We start from the raw sequence: 19095 nt of genomic DNA on the forward strand, positions 1-19095 counted from the left end.
ACTGATACTCTTAATAACTTTGCTCTGATTCCTGGTCTTACTGCTAACACTGATAAAACCTGCATATACTTTAGAGGACTGGCTAAATAGTATTCATGATCTTATTCTTAGAAATACTGGTTATTCTCAGGGTGATTTCCCTTTCAGGTATCTTGGACTGCCTCTTAACACGTCCAGAATCACCACAAATATGTTTGATCCTCTTCTAGTTAAAATTCACAAAGGAATTCACCATTGGTCTAACCACTTTATCACCTATGTTGGTAGACTGCAGCTAATCAATTCCATGGTTTTTGGTTTGGAGAACTTTTGGTGCTCAAGTATTCTTCTTCCCCAGCAGATATCTAAGCACATAAATCAATTGTGTAAAGATTTCTTTTGGGGTAACTGTGAGGGGGGCAAGAGGTTAGTTTTCAAAAGTTGGAAACAAATTTGTTCTCCATTTGCAGTAGGAGGATTTAATGTGAAAGATCTGTCAGCTTGAAATTTCTCTCTTTTGTGTAAATGGATTTGGATACTTTCCTCTCCTGCTCCTGGTAAATGGGCTCATTGGATTAGACGTTATGTGCTCAAACAAGAGGATATCTGGCATGTTCCTTTCAAAGATTGCTTCTCTTCCAGTTTCAAAGGAATTCTTACTATCGGTGACAAATTAATCAGTCTTGCAGGAAATATTCAGAATGCTACAACTATTCTGTACATTTGGGTAGCATGAGGTAAACTCAGCATGAAGAAGGCATACCTGTTCTTCAGAAATGTCTCTGCAGTAGGGCCTTGGGTACAGAATATCCTACACTCCAGAATTCTTCCTAGTCATCTAATTCTTTGCTCCCTTAGTGCCCAAGCTCAGCTTGCCAATGTTGATAATCTAAAGAAAAGGGGGTTCCATCATGTTAACAGATGTGTTCTTTGTGAAGTGGCAGAAGAGTCTCATTCCCATTTATTTATTCAATGTGCCTATTCAAAGGCAGTCTGGCATGCTCTCTTGGCTTGGATGAGAATTTCGAGGCATGGCAAACAGCAAATGGTTGAACTGAGCAGTAGCCATTGTCTAGGAGGAGCAAAAGGTTGGAAAATTGTCTGGTTCAGGACTTCTCTTGCTAATTCAAAGGATTCAGTTTCAGGTTGCTGTTTGAATGCTAATGTGGAAACAAAACCCAGATTATAGTCTTCTAGTTGCTACACTTTGTAAATTGTACTTAGTCTATTATTCTCTTTCAGATGTTTTATTTTCTAGTGGTTAGCCTTTGCACAAAAAAAAAAAAAAAAAAAAAAAAAAAAAAAAAAAACTCCTCTACAAGTTCAGTCCCTAAACAAACATAATAATATACATATCAACTTCTATCCTTAATCGATTGCATAATTGTGATTCCCCCAAAACCCCCAAAATCTAGGTTTTGGTCTCAAGATGCAATTATTACAAGAAATTCCTAAATCCCAAGTATGTCTTCCTAGGATGATTGGAATAAGGGTAGAGGACTTAATTTTACAAATAAAAGGAAGATTAGTGTAAACTTACCTAGAGAATGATTAGAAAAGATAAATCCTTGCAAAATCCCCCAAATCTCTCAAGAGATACAAAAACAATGTAATAATAAGGAGAAATAAGGTATTTGGGTGAGTTTCTAGCTGAAAAGGTGATAATGATTACGCATGGACTATTTATAGGGAGCCCACAACCCTAGGTTTAAAACAAAACAAAACCGAGCGAACTCCCCAAACCGGCCTGACTCGATTGAGTAACATGACCTACTCGGTCGAGTGGCAAATATACTCGGTCGAGTTAGCCCAGGGAAATATGGAGTATTACAATGTTGGTCTCAACCAGGATCCCATTAAGTCGGGTGTCCTTGGTTTCGAAGTGGTTGTGTCGCGTTCGGTACCACCGTTTGAACGAACGACTGGCTCGATGATTGGATTATCGGGGACTCCGGCCACCCAGGATTGTGTTGGTGCCTTGTTCCTATCCAGCGTCTTCCGAGTGAGGTATTTCGAAAATAAGTCTTTTTTTCAGGGCTTTTAGGTAAAGATTTTTCATAAATGGCGCAAAATTGTTTCGGGTCAAAATAGTCGAGTTAGCGTTGTTGGAATCCGGGCTGAGTCAATGCGCTCCTCTCGGATGATATCTCGGGTCGATTATTGCTCTCTTCGGAAGGTTCATGTACACGTAGCAAACAGGGTCGGGGGTGGGGGTCATTATGTTACTGGTGAATGGTCGAGACCTCGCTTGGGGCTAAGATCTCGGTGCCCTCTCTTAATAGCTTAAGCAGTCTTATTTCTAGAGAGGGAAAGATATTAGTGAGAAGTCTGTTTTTCATTGATTGGTGAATAGTGAGGTGTTTATAGGAATCCATGTGTATCTCAATGGATGACTTGACGAGTATTTGGACCCGTATGGTCCCTATTTGGTACGCTGGTCGGATCGCCTAAGCGTGCCTTATCAGTATGATTCCAATTAATGTGGAAGAGTAACATTTATTCGCAAAATATTGATAACTAATAGGTTTTACATCATCATTTAAGAATATTTATTTCTTTATTTATGATATTATACCTATACAAATACAAATTTTCAAATTAATATAATGGTAAAATTTTACAACCATGAGTAAAACTGTAAAATCACTATTTCTCAAACTGTTTTGAAACTTAAAATCGTAGTCTCCTAGAATTCAATCGGGATCGACCATAATAAAGATTAGAGAGTATAGCCTATAAGGAAAAGAGATTGTTGTGGGTAGGAAGTCGTGACAAGGATGCAGAAGAAACGTGTATAAACTAGTAACCTCCTCCATTCCTCTTGCTTTAAATCACTCTGATCGCACTTCACAACTCTCACTCACATTTCTACTCACTTCAATCTTCTTCTTCTCCATTCCCCATTTCTACCATTTTCCAGGTATTCCCCTTTTCTTTTCTCCTTTTTTTTTTTTTTTTCTCCTTTTAATTTCATCTTTCCCTTCATTTCCATGCTTGCCCCTTTCTTGATTTCGATGTTTTTCATGCGATCTACAGTACATCAACTTCACCAATTTCCATGTTTTTTTTAATTGATCTATTATTTTAATTTTCTATTATGTTAGATGAACTTTGAAAGAATTGAATCGTAAATCCTAACATACCAGTCTTAAATGAGAATTTATGTTTAATTTAATCATGATGGGATAATTAAGTAATTGCATGTCCTTGAACTACCTGAAAACCCTCTGTCTTATGCTCCATGATCTGTTTTAAGCACATACCGCCACGGTGCGGAGGGCGTAGCAGAGGTTACCGTCTTAATCATTTGTTTAATTTTGATTAAAATACCCGTAAATTAATGACTGAGAGAAAGAGAATAACTTTTAGCCCCAAACATTAAATTCTGGTTTGGCTACTTAACTGATGTGATCTCATTTCATTTGAGACCAGGGCGGAGCAATGCAGTACAAGAATCTAGGGCGTTCGGGTCTTAAGGTGAGTCAGCTATCGTACGGAGCGTGGGTGAGCTTCGGCAACCAATTGGATGTTAAAGAAGCCAAATCCTTACTCCAATGCTGCAGAGACCATGGGGTGAACTTCTTTGACAATGCTGAGGTTTATGCTAATGGCCGAGCTGAGGAGATCATGGGCCAGGCCATCCGTGAGCTAGGATGGAAACGTTCCGACATTGTAATCTCCACCAAGATTTTCTGGGGAGGTCCAGGTCCCAATGACAAGGGTCTCTCCAGGAAGCATATTATTGAAGGCACCAAAGCGTCTCTCAAACGTCTGGATATGGAGTATGTGGATGTCATCTACTGCCATCGTCCTGATTCATCGACCCCTATTGAAGAGACTGTCAGGGCCATGAATTACGTCATTGACAAGGGTTGGGCCTTCTATTGGGGTACAAGTGAGTGGTCGTCTCAGCAGATCACTGAAGCCTGGGCTGCTGCTGAACGTCTTGATCTCGTTGGCCCTATTGTTGAGCAGCCCGAGTACAATTTGCTGTCGAGACACAAGGCATTATATCTTGCTCTTGCTCACTTTTTTTTATCTACTTTATTTTACCCATCTTTGATGCTAATGGATACTAATTCCGTTTAATTGATTGCAGGTCGAGGCTGAATACCTTCCTTTGTATACTAATTATGGTATCGGTCTCACTACTTGGAGTCCTCTTGCATCTGGAGTGCTCACTGGCAAGTACAACAAGGGCTCCATCCCCACAGATAGCCGATTCGCACTGGAAAATTACAAGGTCAGTCTACTTTCAAGTATTTTGGGACCTTTTTTTGTATCGCTTTCTGCTACTTCAACTTTTGTGAATCTTGCTCAGTTTGTTGGTTTGTCCATTTTCAATTGTTTAATTTTTCGTTCCTATGAATAGTATCTAGCTAGTTAGTATCTCACGCATCAACATTGATGAGACCTATAATAATTCACCCTCTAAGCATAATGCGACTATATTGCGATAAAATATTGTCTCCGTATCCGTATCTGTTACAGCTAAAATGTGGAATTTTATAAGATAATTTAAAAGATGGTATCAGAGTTCATTTTTTTTTTTTTAAATGAACACTTCATAAGCATGGGTGTATCTACGGGGATGCACTGGGTGCGCCTGCATCCCCCATTATTTCAAGAACATATACTCGTACATATTAGCTTCATGATATCTCATGCAGAATGTTGTATCTTGGTGGTTAGCAACTTGGTTTTTTCCCTAATGGTCATAAACGTGTGAAGTTAAGTATAAATTACAATATAATTAATATACTGGTTGCGAAATTATGATTTATATGTTCTATTCGATAATTTTTATCAACGGTTTTCAAAAACTCCATTATCTATAACGGAGATGATAAAATATAATTCCCCTCAAAAAAGTGGTGGTTTGGATTGTTTTACACCCTTGTTGTGAATTATTAAGCAACGGAATCTAAAAGCCGCTACTAACACGATGTTTTATTTTTGTTGAATTTTTGCATCCCGTTTACCGTTTCTCGATACGCCACGGTTCATAATAGAGATAAAAGGTAGGAAATAAGATGGTAGGACTATGTCACCGATAAACAACTCAAAAAGTGTAGAATGTTATGTTTGGGGGCGAATCAAAAAGGGAAGATTAAGTGACTGGGGATTCTCGTGTCACCAATAAACTTAATCGTAGATCTCAATTTGTTATTTTTTATTTTGTAATACTTTAATATGGAGACTCTCGAAGAGAAAAAACTCTATATGCTGTATTTGTGAAACTCTGTGTTGGGACCAACCCAGTTTCCAACCGTGTTTCATGGTAAGTGAGACAGCCACTTTGCTTAGAGTCCGTCTCCTTTACATTAACCTCGTGAATTCCTATTGAGCGTTGGCTCCTCTTTTTTCAGTCACTATACTTTTACCAGTCACTATATCTAATTTGTACCTTGTAGCCCCAGATATGCTTTAGTGGCACTTGCTCAATCATCTTTTTTTTTCTGGTAAAACAGCCCATATTAAAATATTATGTTAGAATTTGATTATTTATAGGGATGTGTGGCGAAAGAAAAAAGTCATAACATAAGCTTACATAAAGTTACTAAAGAACTGTCGTAATGCTAGTCTAAGAAAATATGGTTTCGTACTTGTTTAGCATCAGAGTAGTCCGCGTCAGACTTCCTACTTGTTTACTCTCTTGGAAAATATAGCTTTGTTTATATTTTTCTTGTTTGTATATCTTCTATGGGGCTAAAGATTCATATGCATTATTGTGATCTGATGCTAGAACCTAGTCTTTGTTTCTCTAAAGGTGCAAGTCTTTGCTACTTCTCAAAGTAAATCTGTGAATCTTGTGGAACCTTATCTCTCTTTTATCTGATAAATAGCGTAACCAGTCATTGCTAGCGTCAGCAAGTTGACCTAGCTCCATCGCTTTGCATCTGATTCACCTCAGATGATAAAACTTAATGCACCAACACTCAACTCGGTGATTTGTTGTGCGCCACTTATTGATTCCCTTAGATGTTGACCACTCTTATTATTCTAGTCTTTTCTTGCATCCATGTATCATGATTATTAAAATCTCGGTTTCTTATTTGATTTCAGAACCTGGCAAGCAGGTCCTTGGTTGATGATGTGCTGAAAAAAGTCAACGGGTTAAAACCAATTGCAGAAGAGCTAGGCGTGCCCTTATCTCAACTTGCCATTGCTTGGTGTGCTGCCAATCCTAATGTGTCGTCAGTTATAACTGGCGCAACAAAGGAATACCAGGTAACTCTTAGATCTTTAGAACTACAACTTTTTTCTGTGTCTACACAATAACTGATAAAATGTATGATATATATGAGTTTACTTACTTTCCTCTTTGTGTTTTTACCCCAAGTAACGCCTGCAAACGGATATAGAATTAACTAAATAAAGATGCATTTACGGAATGACCTCTATGGCTCTACCTGGTAGCAGAGTTTACTTATATTGTACTCCCTCCAATTCTTTGGAATTGCAACATTTCCACTTTTGAGATATACATGGAATTGCCTCATTTCTATTTTTGGTCATATTTTTATTTTAACACGACTCTACCTTATTGAATGAGACTCACCTCCCTCTCATAACCTTAATAATTGTTGAAATTCCAAGGAATTGGAGGGAGTATAGAATATGTTGAATCATGCCATCTGTTTGTGGAGAAACTAAGGGGCTTGCTTAACCATTGTTGGTCAAGAAACATTTCATTATCAAACTAGGGTCATCTCGAACATTTTGGCCTTACAAAAGACTAAATTTAAAGCTACGGCGTAAATTATTTTTCCATCTGTCCCCATTAATTTTTCACGTTATCCTTTGGATCGGCTTTGTATGTAAGTTAGTCCAAGACTCACTCTCGACCTCCCAAAACATATTTAACATATCTAAAATATAGCCGTCAACTATTAACACGATAGACTAAAAATGGAGGATTATTATTCTCAATGCAATTTTCATAATGGGTCATATGAAAATAGCCATTGTGTGTACTGCATAGGGGTAAGGTTGCATACATCCGATCCTCTTACCTCGCCATTTGCATAAACTCTGGAGACACTGGGGTAATGTTGGTTTTGTATAAAGCTGTCTCACTCCAGATGTGTATTTGTGCGACAAACAAATTCTGCCTTCGGTTAGACCTCTTAGGTGCGCCCTTGCTTTGACCTCTTAGGTTAAACCCTATAACTAATTTCTCACTGATGCAGGTGGAAGAAAACATGAAGGCTATTGATGTCATTCCTAAGCTTACACCTGCTGTTATGGAGAAAATCGAGGCTGTCGTGCAGAGCAAACCTAAGAAGCAAGAAGCCTATAGATGAGAAGGATCTTGATAGTCGATGGTTCCCTCTGAGAATTGTGCTGTTGCAGTTCAAACTGGACAATTGCAGTTTTCATGTGTTAGTTTGGCCATTGACTCTAAAATTGACTTGTCTTCTGTTCGTGAATTGAACTTGAGAACCTCTATTGAACTTGGTTTATGTTGCTCTATATTTGTGGCGTTCTAATTTTCTTCGGTTTGTTTTGTCAAATTTTTGTCTGTTTCTCTGCGTCTTTGCTTCTATTTTCTATGCTTTGAACAATTGAGCCTGATGTCACCCATCAAACCGAAAGAGAGTTAGGCACAAGTGCACAACTCAACTTCAAGAAAGTGTTAGTCGAAAGGTTTGCGACTAAGTACAATCAGTTTTCTCTTCACCCAGGAGTGTGTTTCTTAAATTTTAGCTATTCCCATTTGTTTAACCAAATTTGAGGATTGGTTAAAAACCCCAACATGGGTATCTATAATGCTAGTAGCGGATATAGAGAAGCGATTCTTGGATCTCCTAGGGTGAGATGTTGTAGTCGCAATTTAGGACGCTCAAATGAGATGGTTAAAACTTTTATCAAAATTGCTGTGGAGATTACCAGGACTACTCCTGGAGAATTTTTATTTGGAAAATTCTTAATGACGCTCTTCTGTAGCTGTAGGGTTTGAACTCCAAAAAGAAAAAATTTGTATGTTGCCTTTGTTCTCAAATTCTTATTGAAGACGGCACTAATGGTCGTCTTACACAATAAGATGGTTCAGATCATACCGTATTTTTAAAATGGGCCACCCAATTATCTATTGTTATCATTAGGCTATGCTTAGTCAGTAGGAGACCATTTTGTATAATATATTTTACGGTTTTTTTGGGTCAAAAACTACCTTATATTTAGGGGTATTTGTAAAAAAAACTACCTTATATGAGTACTATTTTTCGTGTTTTAGACTATGTTTTCTTCTTTTTGGATCAAAGACTACCTATGCTGCAATCCGGTGAGACTTGGTCGATTTGGCGACATTACCCTTATCTCACATGACTCGGTTAACATCAAACAACAATGACCAACTGCGTCCAAAATACAATTTAACTTCATACAAGCAAAATTTATGTTTTCACCTTTCAATAATTACGCTCATTTACTAAAGTTAACCGTAAGTACATCATGACTTCCCAAAATCGAGCCTAAGCAGATTATATATAAAATATTTATGTGAGGTAGGTTAAAGCTGGAACACAAATTCTCATTGAAGACGGACACTATCCGTCACGAGCTGAAGACGGATAGTGTCTCTCTCACAAAATGAATGGATAGTGCAAGTGGGGAAAAATGGATATCCCACTTGCCCTCCCACTTGCATTTTGTGAGAAAAAATGGATATCCCACTTGCACTCCCACTTGCATTTTGTGAGAGGGCCACTATCCATCTTCAGCTTGTGACGGATAGTGGCCGTCTTCAATGAGACGGACTGAAGCTGGAAAACTAGTCAAACATGTCTATACTCTTAGCGCATGTAGTTTTTGACAATAAAGAAAAATGTTGTTGAAAACAAAAAATATAATATAAGGTAGTTTTTTTACAAATACTCCTAAATATAAGGTACTTTTTAACAAAACAAAAACTCTAATAAAACAGTAAATTGGTAGGTAAGTCAACTATCTATTGGGACGGAGGGAGTACTAGCTTGAAACATAAAAGGTCAAATTTTAAGCTAATGTTTAGAACAGTCATACGGATTACGGAGTATTAAGATCAAACTAGAATAGCTCATTCGGTTTTACATCACATTATAACGTCCAGTTAAACAACGTTATACGGAGTATTAAGATCAAACTTCCTATAATGTTTGAACACCGTTGAAAATTACTGACCTACCGCCATCAAAGCGAGAGAAGAATCTGATGATACAAGTGTGCCTTTTGTTGTATTTTTGCACAGTTGCCCAAGTTGCCGGAGAAGCTAGTTTCCGCAATTTGAAGCTTGGATGTACCGAATCACTCCTACCAAAAATATAATCTAACATGGCGAACAAGAAACTAGAATTTGAAAGGAAGACGAATTTCAACCACAATGCTGGTAACAACGAATAACATATACAACATTGTCACTGTAAAATGACTTAATTAGATACATGTGTAGAATTTATGGGGAAAGAGGTATTGACTACAAGTGACGGAAAATATTACAAATATGACCTGAGAGATTGGAAGCGCCTTGGCTTTTGAGGTTGAGGTACAAAAGTGATAAAACTACCAAAATGTGATACTAGATCTTTCGACAAAATGACACATCTATCCCTGCTTCCCTTTCCTGTTCTAAGTTATCAACATCTTATGCTTGGTTTTTCTCCCAACACTTCAGTAAAGCACAACACGAAGTAGGCCTGGCTGAGGTTCAGTGTAATCGAGACCTTCTTCTTGGAGCAGATAGCGCTGAACAGCTATTGGAAGTCTTGCAGGTGTGCGAGATCCTCTAGTATGATGTCCCGTCCCAACACATATGTAAACAGGTCTCCGGTGCTCCCCCAACCTAGCTGCTTCATTCCTTAGCTTATTAAGGTCAAGCTTCAGCATTTGAATCGCTTCATTCACATGCAGTCCGTGTAGATCTATAACATCCTGGTTTCTCCCACCACCACCACCACTTTGCAGCCTTGGGCTAATTGGGTTTCTGCAAAGTACCCCTTGTAGAGATCAGAAAATGCTCAAAACGTGGAAATATACAGAGGCAATAAATAATCATATTACAGATAGTACAGCATCACGGCAGGTAGGCAACTGCTACCCTAGCTTTTAGAGAAGGGAATTCTGAGAATGCTGCCAGATCGACCACTAAACAAGAGAATGAAAGGATAAAATGGACTGTGAGAGGTACTACCTAAGAAATATGTGTGGTTACTTTCAGATAACAGATACACTAAAACGATTAGCCCTTTCAGTTGTATACGGAGCAGAATTTTGACCACTAATGTCTTAACTTTTAACCTTCGAAATTATAAACAGACTGCTAACAAGAATTATTAGTGATAAAAATAAAAAGCTGAGTAGAGGGATGTGATGGTATTGTTCCTGCAAGTGGATGCATATGTAGTCATCATGCATTAAACCTTATCTCCCTATGATTATCAAAGCTTAATATTCAGTCCTCTCTCACTGGACGCTTCCATCCGAGGTTACAAGGTTCGGTTCACTGAACAGATTGAAGTAGGTTACAAGGTTTGGTTCACTGAACAGATTGGAGTAATGCTACATAGAGTGAACTGGGTTCGGAAAGAGTAGTTTGATGGTACAATATTACCCCGGTGGCTCAATGGGGTAAGGGGGAGTCAGACGTACACAGTCTAACCCTTGTGTTAGCATATTCAAAATTAAATCCCAATAGTAGACCCGCACACGATCCCACCTTGTTTTAGCAAAAAAATTTAAAAAAATTAATTAGTCTTCCAACAAGCCAACTGTTCCAACTTCCATGTCTACTCAAATAATAAGATAATACTACCTTTAGCAAGTTAAAAGAAAATATCCCAACTAGTCACGTCAGTTAAAGTAAGAAGGAAAAAAAAAAAAAAAAAAAACTAATTTCTCTACTTAATTTCATGACAACTCGCTTTAAAGCAAAATAAATTAAAAATTCATTTTCTCCTAACGTGTTCATCAATAGCTTCCAAGCTTGTCATCTTCTTTTCGACTTCTATTTCGAGGACCTAGGTACACATTCCTCTTATTCTAGTACCTTCCATGGCCCCTTATCACTCCCATCACAAACTGGCCTAACAGTTCACCTGAAATGCCGTTTTGGGGTGTGAACTCAAGCGATCTGGCGGCGAACGAACCCTGTTCTGGTACGCGCGAACCAGTTCGAAAATTCAAGCACTGAACTCTGAACCATGCAAACTGCTACCACCAATCGGTATGACAACACCAACTCCAGTTCTACCGTGAATACCGTAGTTTGTAACCTTATAGAGCTATTTCTCTGGATTAATTAAATCACAAAAATCCCTACATTAACTGCTAAATTAATTCTCATTACCCTTGTTATGGCCCATTAGACACATGGTCAAAGATTAAGAAGACAGCAACAAGTATGGAATTGACTTCGTTCACTTTAATGTCCATGGCAATCCATCACCATTAAGAAAGGTGATTTTTGTCAGTAGTAGTTACAGCCTAAACAGAGCAATGGAGTGACAACACGAAAAAGCATTTTTACTTGATTTTGCCATGAGTCATAGAGAGTAAGATAGGAGCAGTTTTTAACCATACACAATAAAAACAGGCCAGCAGTACAGAATACTTTGACAGAAGACGTTTTTAGTATTTAACTCTCTTCCTGAACAATATGCTGCTAGGTAAATTTGTAAAACACACTAATAATTAGCTCAAACATTAGCACATGCATCATAACAACAAACCTTTCACGGTATATCGACTCTCCAGCTTTACAATGAGCAGCCTTCATCTGCAGGTTGTACGCTTGCCCTTTCACACTCAATTCTTTGGCTAGTGCTTTGTTACCAATTAGGTAAGCCTGGCGAGCCTGGATAAGAATATCAAACATGAACCTTCCTCAGTAAAAATAGCACATAAATAAAAAAAGAAAAACGTCAATATTACTCACGATAATAACAGCCCAAGGAGTAGTCACATGAAAAAATAAATTGTATTAACATTTTACATTGCATGAAATTGCGTTTTCAGCTAAAATTTTGAAATGCAGGTAATTTCTGACTCCGTAAGAGTAGAATTCTACCCTAAACCCCAATCAAAGAGAAAAGAAATGTGAATCTCTGCTACTGCATTAATTGCGAAAACAAAATGCTAGGCAATTAGATTACATAAATGTAGTGGTAACTTACTTAAGAGAGACAATCAACTAGAGAGAGTTGAAAGAAAACCAAATAGGTGAGAGTTATTGAAATCCACATATGTACACTAAACATCTAGCTTAAAACGATGGCATTAAATCTTGGAGACTCAGTCTCAGAGTGGGTAGTCACAACTCGACCATGGTCCTTACACCGTAAGTAACGCCTGAAAACACTATAATGATAACCTTCAAATCTTTATAATAAGATTGGGAGGCAGTGTTGCTGCCTACATTTTTAGTACCATTCTTGAAACCACTAAAGGTCAAGTATTATATGGCAGAGGTGATTAGCATAAAATTTGCCATGCACCCAATAAGGTATCATGAAATCCATGATATCTTTTTAACAGAAAATGTACAGTTTGGATTCTGTCTGCATGTAGCTTAGCATTTTTTAATTAACCAAGTGTAAATTATGAGTATGAGACATTCAATGAACATCTACAATTTTTTTCTAAGATGATAGGCTATATGCAAATAGAATTCGGCATTAAGGAAATAATACTGTACATGATGTCAGTTGAATAGCATACCTGTTCAAAATAGGCATTCCGTAAGCGAGCACGATCCCGAGCTTCTTCTCGCACCTCGGTATATAAGTTGGCTGCCAACTCAGTAAGTGTTAAAGCATAGACATATTCAATGTAAATTTGATGCAAGAGACGGAAAAAAAAAATTCATAAGATTTACCGACTGCATCTCCAGTTTCAAGCCAAGCAGGAGCTGCTCGGGCAGAGCCACGGCCCTGTGTTCTATCAGAAAAACTTCTTCCAGCACCAGAATTGTACAAGCCAGCTAAAGTTTGGGAACTTCTACTTGAACCAATGGCAGCATCAGCTGAACCATTTCTGTCATACTTCCAAAACCCAGAGTCCTGAGACGCTAGTTTACGGACAGCCGAAGCAAAATCAGTAGCACTTTTGGCACTTAAAGATGGACTGGATTTAAACAAAAGCAGATTGTCCTTGTCAAAGAAACCATAAGGATTAATGGTTTGTTGGAGTTCATCTCCAGTATATTTTTGCAAATTTGTTTTGTTGTCCGGAACAGGAAGTGAGGGAAAATCCGTTGATGTGAGGTTTGGAGCTGATACAGTCTTGACATTCATATTCTGATTAGTAACACCATCAACTTGAAGCTACAGAAACCGTCAAAAAAAAATACTTGAAGCTACAGGCCAATGAAAACGAACCCGCTAGAAGTACATAAAGCAAAGCCAAAGACCAAGACCGCCAAAATCGTGAGTTGGGTGATTCTACGATAATAATGTTTACCTCAGAATTTTAGAAAAAGGCACAGAGTCACGAATAATACTGTTAAATCATCTAAATTTGAGAATTCATCCCATATAGCAACATACATGATGGGTAAATAACAGCTTTAGATGCTCGAGAGTGAACATCCCTGAACCCCTAACTACTAGATCAAATTCCACAAGGTGTCTTGAGCAACTCTGTTTCCAATGTTTGGCTGTCTGCTCCAATTAGTTGAACCAACAAAAGTTAATTTCATGCATCAAATGAACTGATGTAGAAATTAACAATCCTATTTGTCTTTGCTCTCCCTTTCTTTCCTCATTTTTATCTACTTACATTTACAATAGCCAGACTTTGAGACTATCTGAGTTTAAACAAGACTCTACAGAAACCCATAATTCAATAACCAGGGGTTAACCTCTTCTTATAGGGCGAGTTCTTACAAATCAAGCTTTCATTGGTTGTCCTCTTCTTTCCTAAAGAGCCTAAAACGACCAATATGTAATGACGAACACATCTTAGTGACAACACGGAGACCAAAAAACAGAAGTCAGTGACTCAGGTATGTCCCATACAGAAACAAGTGTAGTAGCTTACCTCAAGCTGAGCTAGCATCTCGAAAGTCAAATTCAGGTCACAGCAATTGGCAAAATATACCTCAGCCAGGCTTTCAACGGCGAAGCCAGGAAATTGTGAAGCCAAGAATTCCACAGGATTCATGTTGTTGTCTCCAGCTAGAGCAGCATCAGTATCCAGGTTGTTAGGGTTGATATGTGTTGTGCTTTCATTGAAAGAGGATCCGTCACTGCCATTACCCAAGTGATGGCCAGGGGCAAGGTGTTGCATTTCCCAAGGCTTACTGTTCCTTTGAAGAAAACTTGTGGATGATGGATTATCTCCATACATAGGTAGGGAATACCCCAACTTGTTAGAGAAAGCAGTGGCATTTGAACGATTTGGGGAAAACTCTGGGTGACCATTCATCATGTAACCAGTGGCCCCAGCAGCAGCAAATCTGTTTTCCTCGCTGGCAGCATGCAAAGACAACCCTTCAAGAGAAAGGCTGGCATGATCGTCCTCTCCCACATTGAAGTCAGGAGTGATGTCATCAGGGAGCTGCTGCTGCCAATACTGGCGAGCTTCATCATCGGAATTAGCTGAAATTGATGACTCTGATCTATCTAGGATCTGCTTCCCAGAGGACGCAGAAGCGGGAAGCTTGTCTGGAATGGGACTAGAAGCAGAAGATCTAAGGGAAAAGGGAACAAATTCAGCAGCATTGGGATTTAGTGAAGTTCCTCTTGTGAAAGCCCTCAGTTTGGTTTCAGCGGTAGGAGACACTTGCTTAGATAAGCTCATTCTTTATCAAACCGGACTGAAATTAGTGCACATATAAGACCGTAAAAAGAAACGGCTACGGGAGTTTGTTCAAAGATCACCAAAACCTGCACAACAAACTTGATAACTTTAGTCAAGTTCATTTATAGAATCCAGAAAACTAAGTGATAAATTACTCTTCTCGGGTGTTTGGGAACTGGATTTTATTTTAAATCCTTTTATGTGAAATCGACAAAACCCAAATCCATTGTTTGTCAAATGTTGAGAGTATCAATTCTGAATTCGTAATTAAAATTCAGTCTGGGGACAACATGGGATTTTGAATTCTAAATTTGTAACTTAAAGAACAGATCAATCATGTAGTAACCAACATCATTTCTTAAGCTGTTTTTCGGTTGCAATTTATCATTTTGATAACCTAAATCATCAAATTCTGGAACAACCTTAAACACATCCAACTACTCATAACAACACGATATACCAAGTTCTAATACCACCTCGTTAGGACAAACAAAAACTGTCAAAATTCTAACACTCTAGAAGACCTCATGAGTATCTTGACAACTCTTAAAACTTGATGAGAGAGAATGCAATGCCCTTGAACACTTCTTGACTCAGGTATGTCATTGTCGCAACTTCAACAGCAGAAAATACAAGATAAGATCAAAGAAAAATTTCAACCCTCAAACTTTTTAAAATTCTTATTTAGTATTTCTTGAAAATCTGATTGTAAATAGCATATACATTACACATATATGAAGAATGTCTCAAATGCTAGCTTGCATCACCCGTCATCCCAAATCACAATTACAAACTTCATAAACACCTACATAGAGTCGGGGACAATATTCTGCATGAGCTTCAAATAGAACACAAGAAGTAAGCACTCAAAACACATTGCCCCAATAAACAGGGAATAAACCCAAACCAATTCTCATATACGCAATTGTACCAATTAAATTGACTTCACCACCTGCCTTAAAGTTGAATCAATTACTTTTAAACTACCCCACCACCAGATACATCCTGTTTGACTTGCCAAGGGAATACCTATCATCATACCTCCACATGCAACAGTCATGGAGTACTCTCATCAAAACGTAGGCTTCCTGACGAAGGTCGCCTATCCATGACCTCTAAGCGAGGTAGCCTAGATGCGTGATAGCTAATATCATCTTGATGTAGGTTTCCATAACAAGAAAGCCAAGCATCATCCATTCCGTGCTCACACATGGGAAACAATAACTATACTGTTCAAACACTCATAATAATGGCATCATAGCAATTTCCACAAGGTCACTGAGACACTCACCAATCAATATCTTTAGGACAACATGGTTCAATAGCGCAACTTCACAATATGTAGACTATTGTCATCATCATCATAATACAACTATAACCAGAATTATATCATTTAATAATAGCCAACAATTCAAATTAAACATTGATCTAACATTGTTTAATCCCTAAAATCATCATAAAAACACTAAAATATGATCATACATAATTGAATCATTATCAACTCACTAAACCGTTAAAACATTGGTAGCTTAATAGAAGAGGAGATCATTAAATTTACAAAAGACAACCCAAAAACCAAATATAAAGATATGACGCGGACAAATTCTTGTACTAGAGGGTCTGAGATGGTTTCTCAAGAGCGCAATTGTGAGGCACAAATAACAAAACAAACTTTAAACACTCCCTTAAGACTTGAAGGCCCCAACTTTTGATATCACCAACATATTTCGTCATTACTATATATGAACATATACGGAGTTACGGACAACACAAAATTACAGCTAAACAACCGCAAAAATCGATATCACAGTCACCCCCAAAATCTGTCATTAAAGCAACGAATTAACTTATTAACACTAAAACATGACAGTCATAGCTAAACATTCGACCCCATCGTCGAACGGAACAACCACCACCAACACCACCACGCCATCTGTTCCGACAACCACGACAAGTCTCGAACTCGATAAAAACCACTAACCTAATAACAGCAACAATAACAAGTAAAATAACACCAAATATCAAAATCGATAAAGTACATCACATCACGAAACGCTGGATTTCGAGAATTCATCACAGATAACGTGTAATGTACAGAAAGCAAACATATCATCAAAAAAACACAAATTAAACGGTAAAAATACAGTACTACCTCGCTGATGATGATCAATCCGAGTACGATTGGAGTTCAGCCTAAGCAGATGAAACAGATTAGATCGAAATTAGCAAAACCAAAAAAAAAAATCCCCAAAAAAACAGCGAAAGAAGTAAAATCCATAAATCTAAAAGAGAAAAACTTACGAATCGGAAAGAATGTAATTGGCGAAAAAGAAAGGGTGTATGTGGTGATTGTTAGAGGTTTAATGGTGGTAGAACTATGAAGGCATCGTGGTTGAAGAAAGAAGAGGGTTGAAGTTCAAGTGCTGAAGATATGAAGGGATTAGCTATTGTTTTATGTCAAATGTCACTATGTTCCCCAAGCTGACCCATACACCACCAATTTCAATGTTTAGGGTTACTACTACTACTACTTGCCTCACTTGTTTCATCAATACTAGTGCTTCTAATATACTCCCTCTTAGTCTGATTGTTGATTCCCTTTCTTTTAGGCACCAACCACACAAAACACCCTAACCCATATGAAATTGGATTTGGACCACACAAAACTTACCAAAAAAAGGAAAGGGAAACCAACACCCGACTAGCATGAAAAAAGAAAAAGAGGAACCAACAATCAGACTAGGAGGGAGTACTTGTTTAGTGTAGCACAAACAACGAATCGGGCCGGATTAGATCGGATTGAAACGAAGGCCTTATTTTGGATCAAATGTTGTTGTTAGAGATTTCCGAATTGAATACTTTCATATTTGATTTAATATTTCTTTTTCTTGAATTATATTAGGATCAATTCAATAATAGATAATCAAAAGAAGTTTTGTCCACGATGTTTTAAGGTAGACGGATAGGAGCAGAACCTCTTACATGATCTCCATGAACTATTGTAAGCCAGTTCATATCTACCTAAAATGGTAACGTAATCAAATAATATCATCCACAGTACAACCATAGGTAAGTCATTCCTTCCATGTTTCTACTACTTCAAAATTTTAGTAATCGCCATACAATCAATGTCATAGATCATCATCCTTATTGTAAACCTTCAAGCGCTACAACGACTTCCACAATGCAAGGCTACATCGTCTCCCATTGTTGCAATCATACCATCTCTCATCTCAATTGAAACAACATGAATTAATCAAATAAAGGCGTGAAATGACTCAAGTTTTGAATGAAAATAACATAAATAAACAAAGACCCTTGTGGTTAATACAAACTATAAATTAATCATTACTGTATAAATCCAAGATAGTTCGAGTTTTACCAATAAAATGTAAGCAAATCACATGTAAACCAAAGTTAGTTATCAATACATAAATCCAAAGTCATTTATTAGTTCATTTAAGTTGGTGATATTTCCAACAACTTAAATATTGAGTACATTTTCTTCCAATGTTCTATTCTCAGTCATTCCAAATTCCTTGGTAAACCTCTAGTCACCTTTAAATCTTTTTTTCTTCAAAAGGTAAACGGCGGAATCTTCTCCCCGTGCTTGTTCATCACTATTAACCAATTCATCAACTGTTTACCACCAAAGTTCCCTTTTGATCATATACAAACATTGACCTATAACAATGAACATAACCTTTGTCGTGAACTTTTTACTCTTGTGCATGTTATATAAGGTTCAGCTTTATCCTTTCCAAAGTGGTATTTTGCACTTTTAATGGTCATATCAGACTATTTTTCGCCAAAGTGAACATTAATGTTCACATGCTTGAATTTACAAGTAGTAATACTCTATCAAAATATAACTTTGACAACACAACGTTGAGTTTGTGATAGTATTACAACGACTCATCTTCTGGTGGAAAACTAAGATTAGAGGTGTTCAAAAAGTGGTTTGGACTGGCAAACAAGACAGATTCGGAGCGGCCGGTTTAAACCGATCTGGGCCCAATGCCTTATGTTCTAGTCTCTAGGTCCACAAAATTATGGTTCGTTCTCCAATCGACCAGTTTGATCCAATCAGGTGCAAATTTGGAAAGAAAACTACCCTCCCTCCCCAATCCCCCCCCCCCAAAAAAAAAAAAAAAAAAAAAAAAAAAAAAAAAAAAAGCCTAACTGTATGCCTTGTTTGGTCTCATACAATAAAAACCAATCTAATGGATTCCGGTTGAGTCTCCTCCAACCAGTCGATTCTCCTGGTTTGGGTTTTGGGTAGTCCAGTCTCCAAGTTCTTCCAACCCAGTCCGATCCATTAACAACATTAATTAAGTC

General features: G+C 37.7%; 2 protein-coding genes across 3 annotated transcripts; one reads left to right on the top strand and one right to left on the bottom strand.

The window, feature by feature from the left end:
- The first annotated feature begins 2662 nt into the window (after window positions 1-2662).
- Window positions 2663-7496, top strand: LOC141611652 (putative voltage-gated potassium channel subunit beta). Its single transcript, XM_074430236.1, has 5 exons — window positions 2663-2899; window positions 3412-3984; window positions 4079-4222; window positions 6046-6210; window positions 7173-7496. The coding sequence occupies exons 2-5, from the start codon at window positions 3421-3423 to the stop codon at window positions 7284-7286; spliced, it is 987 nt and encodes a 328-aa protein (XP_074286337.1). The 5' UTR covers window positions 2663-2899; window positions 3412-3420; the 3' UTR covers window positions 7287-7496.
- Window positions 7497-9315: 1819 nt separating this feature from the next.
- LOC141611653 (polyadenylate-binding protein-interacting protein 7) lies at window positions 9316-17297 on the bottom strand. 2 transcript variants are annotated; one of them, XM_074430237.1, is made up of 7 exons: window positions 17059-17297; window positions 16910-16950; window positions 13996-14843; window positions 12833-13280; window positions 12676-12746; window positions 11688-11812; window positions 9316-9943 (listed from the first exon to the last, which is right to left on the bottom strand). In XM_074430237.1, the coding sequence occupies exons 3-7, from the start codon at window positions 14755-14757 to the stop codon at window positions 9631-9633; spliced, it is 1719 nt and encodes a 572-aa protein (XP_074286338.1). In that variant the 5' UTR covers window positions 14758-14843; window positions 16910-16950; window positions 17059-17297; the 3' UTR covers window positions 9316-9630. The 2 variants fall into 2 exon arrangements, with proteins under 2 accessions (XP_074286338.1, XP_074286339.1); XM_074430238.1 differs by having other exon boundaries at window positions 15799-16950; window positions 17059-17288.
- Window positions 17298-19095: the final 1798 nt, after the last annotated feature.

The sequence above is a fragment of the Silene latifolia genome, chromosome 11 (genome assembly GCF_048544455.1).
Source record: "Silene latifolia isolate original U9 population chromosome 11, ASM4854445v1, whole genome shotgun sequence".
NCBI lineage: Eukaryota > Viridiplantae > Streptophyta > Magnoliopsida > Caryophyllales > Caryophyllaceae > Silene > Silene latifolia.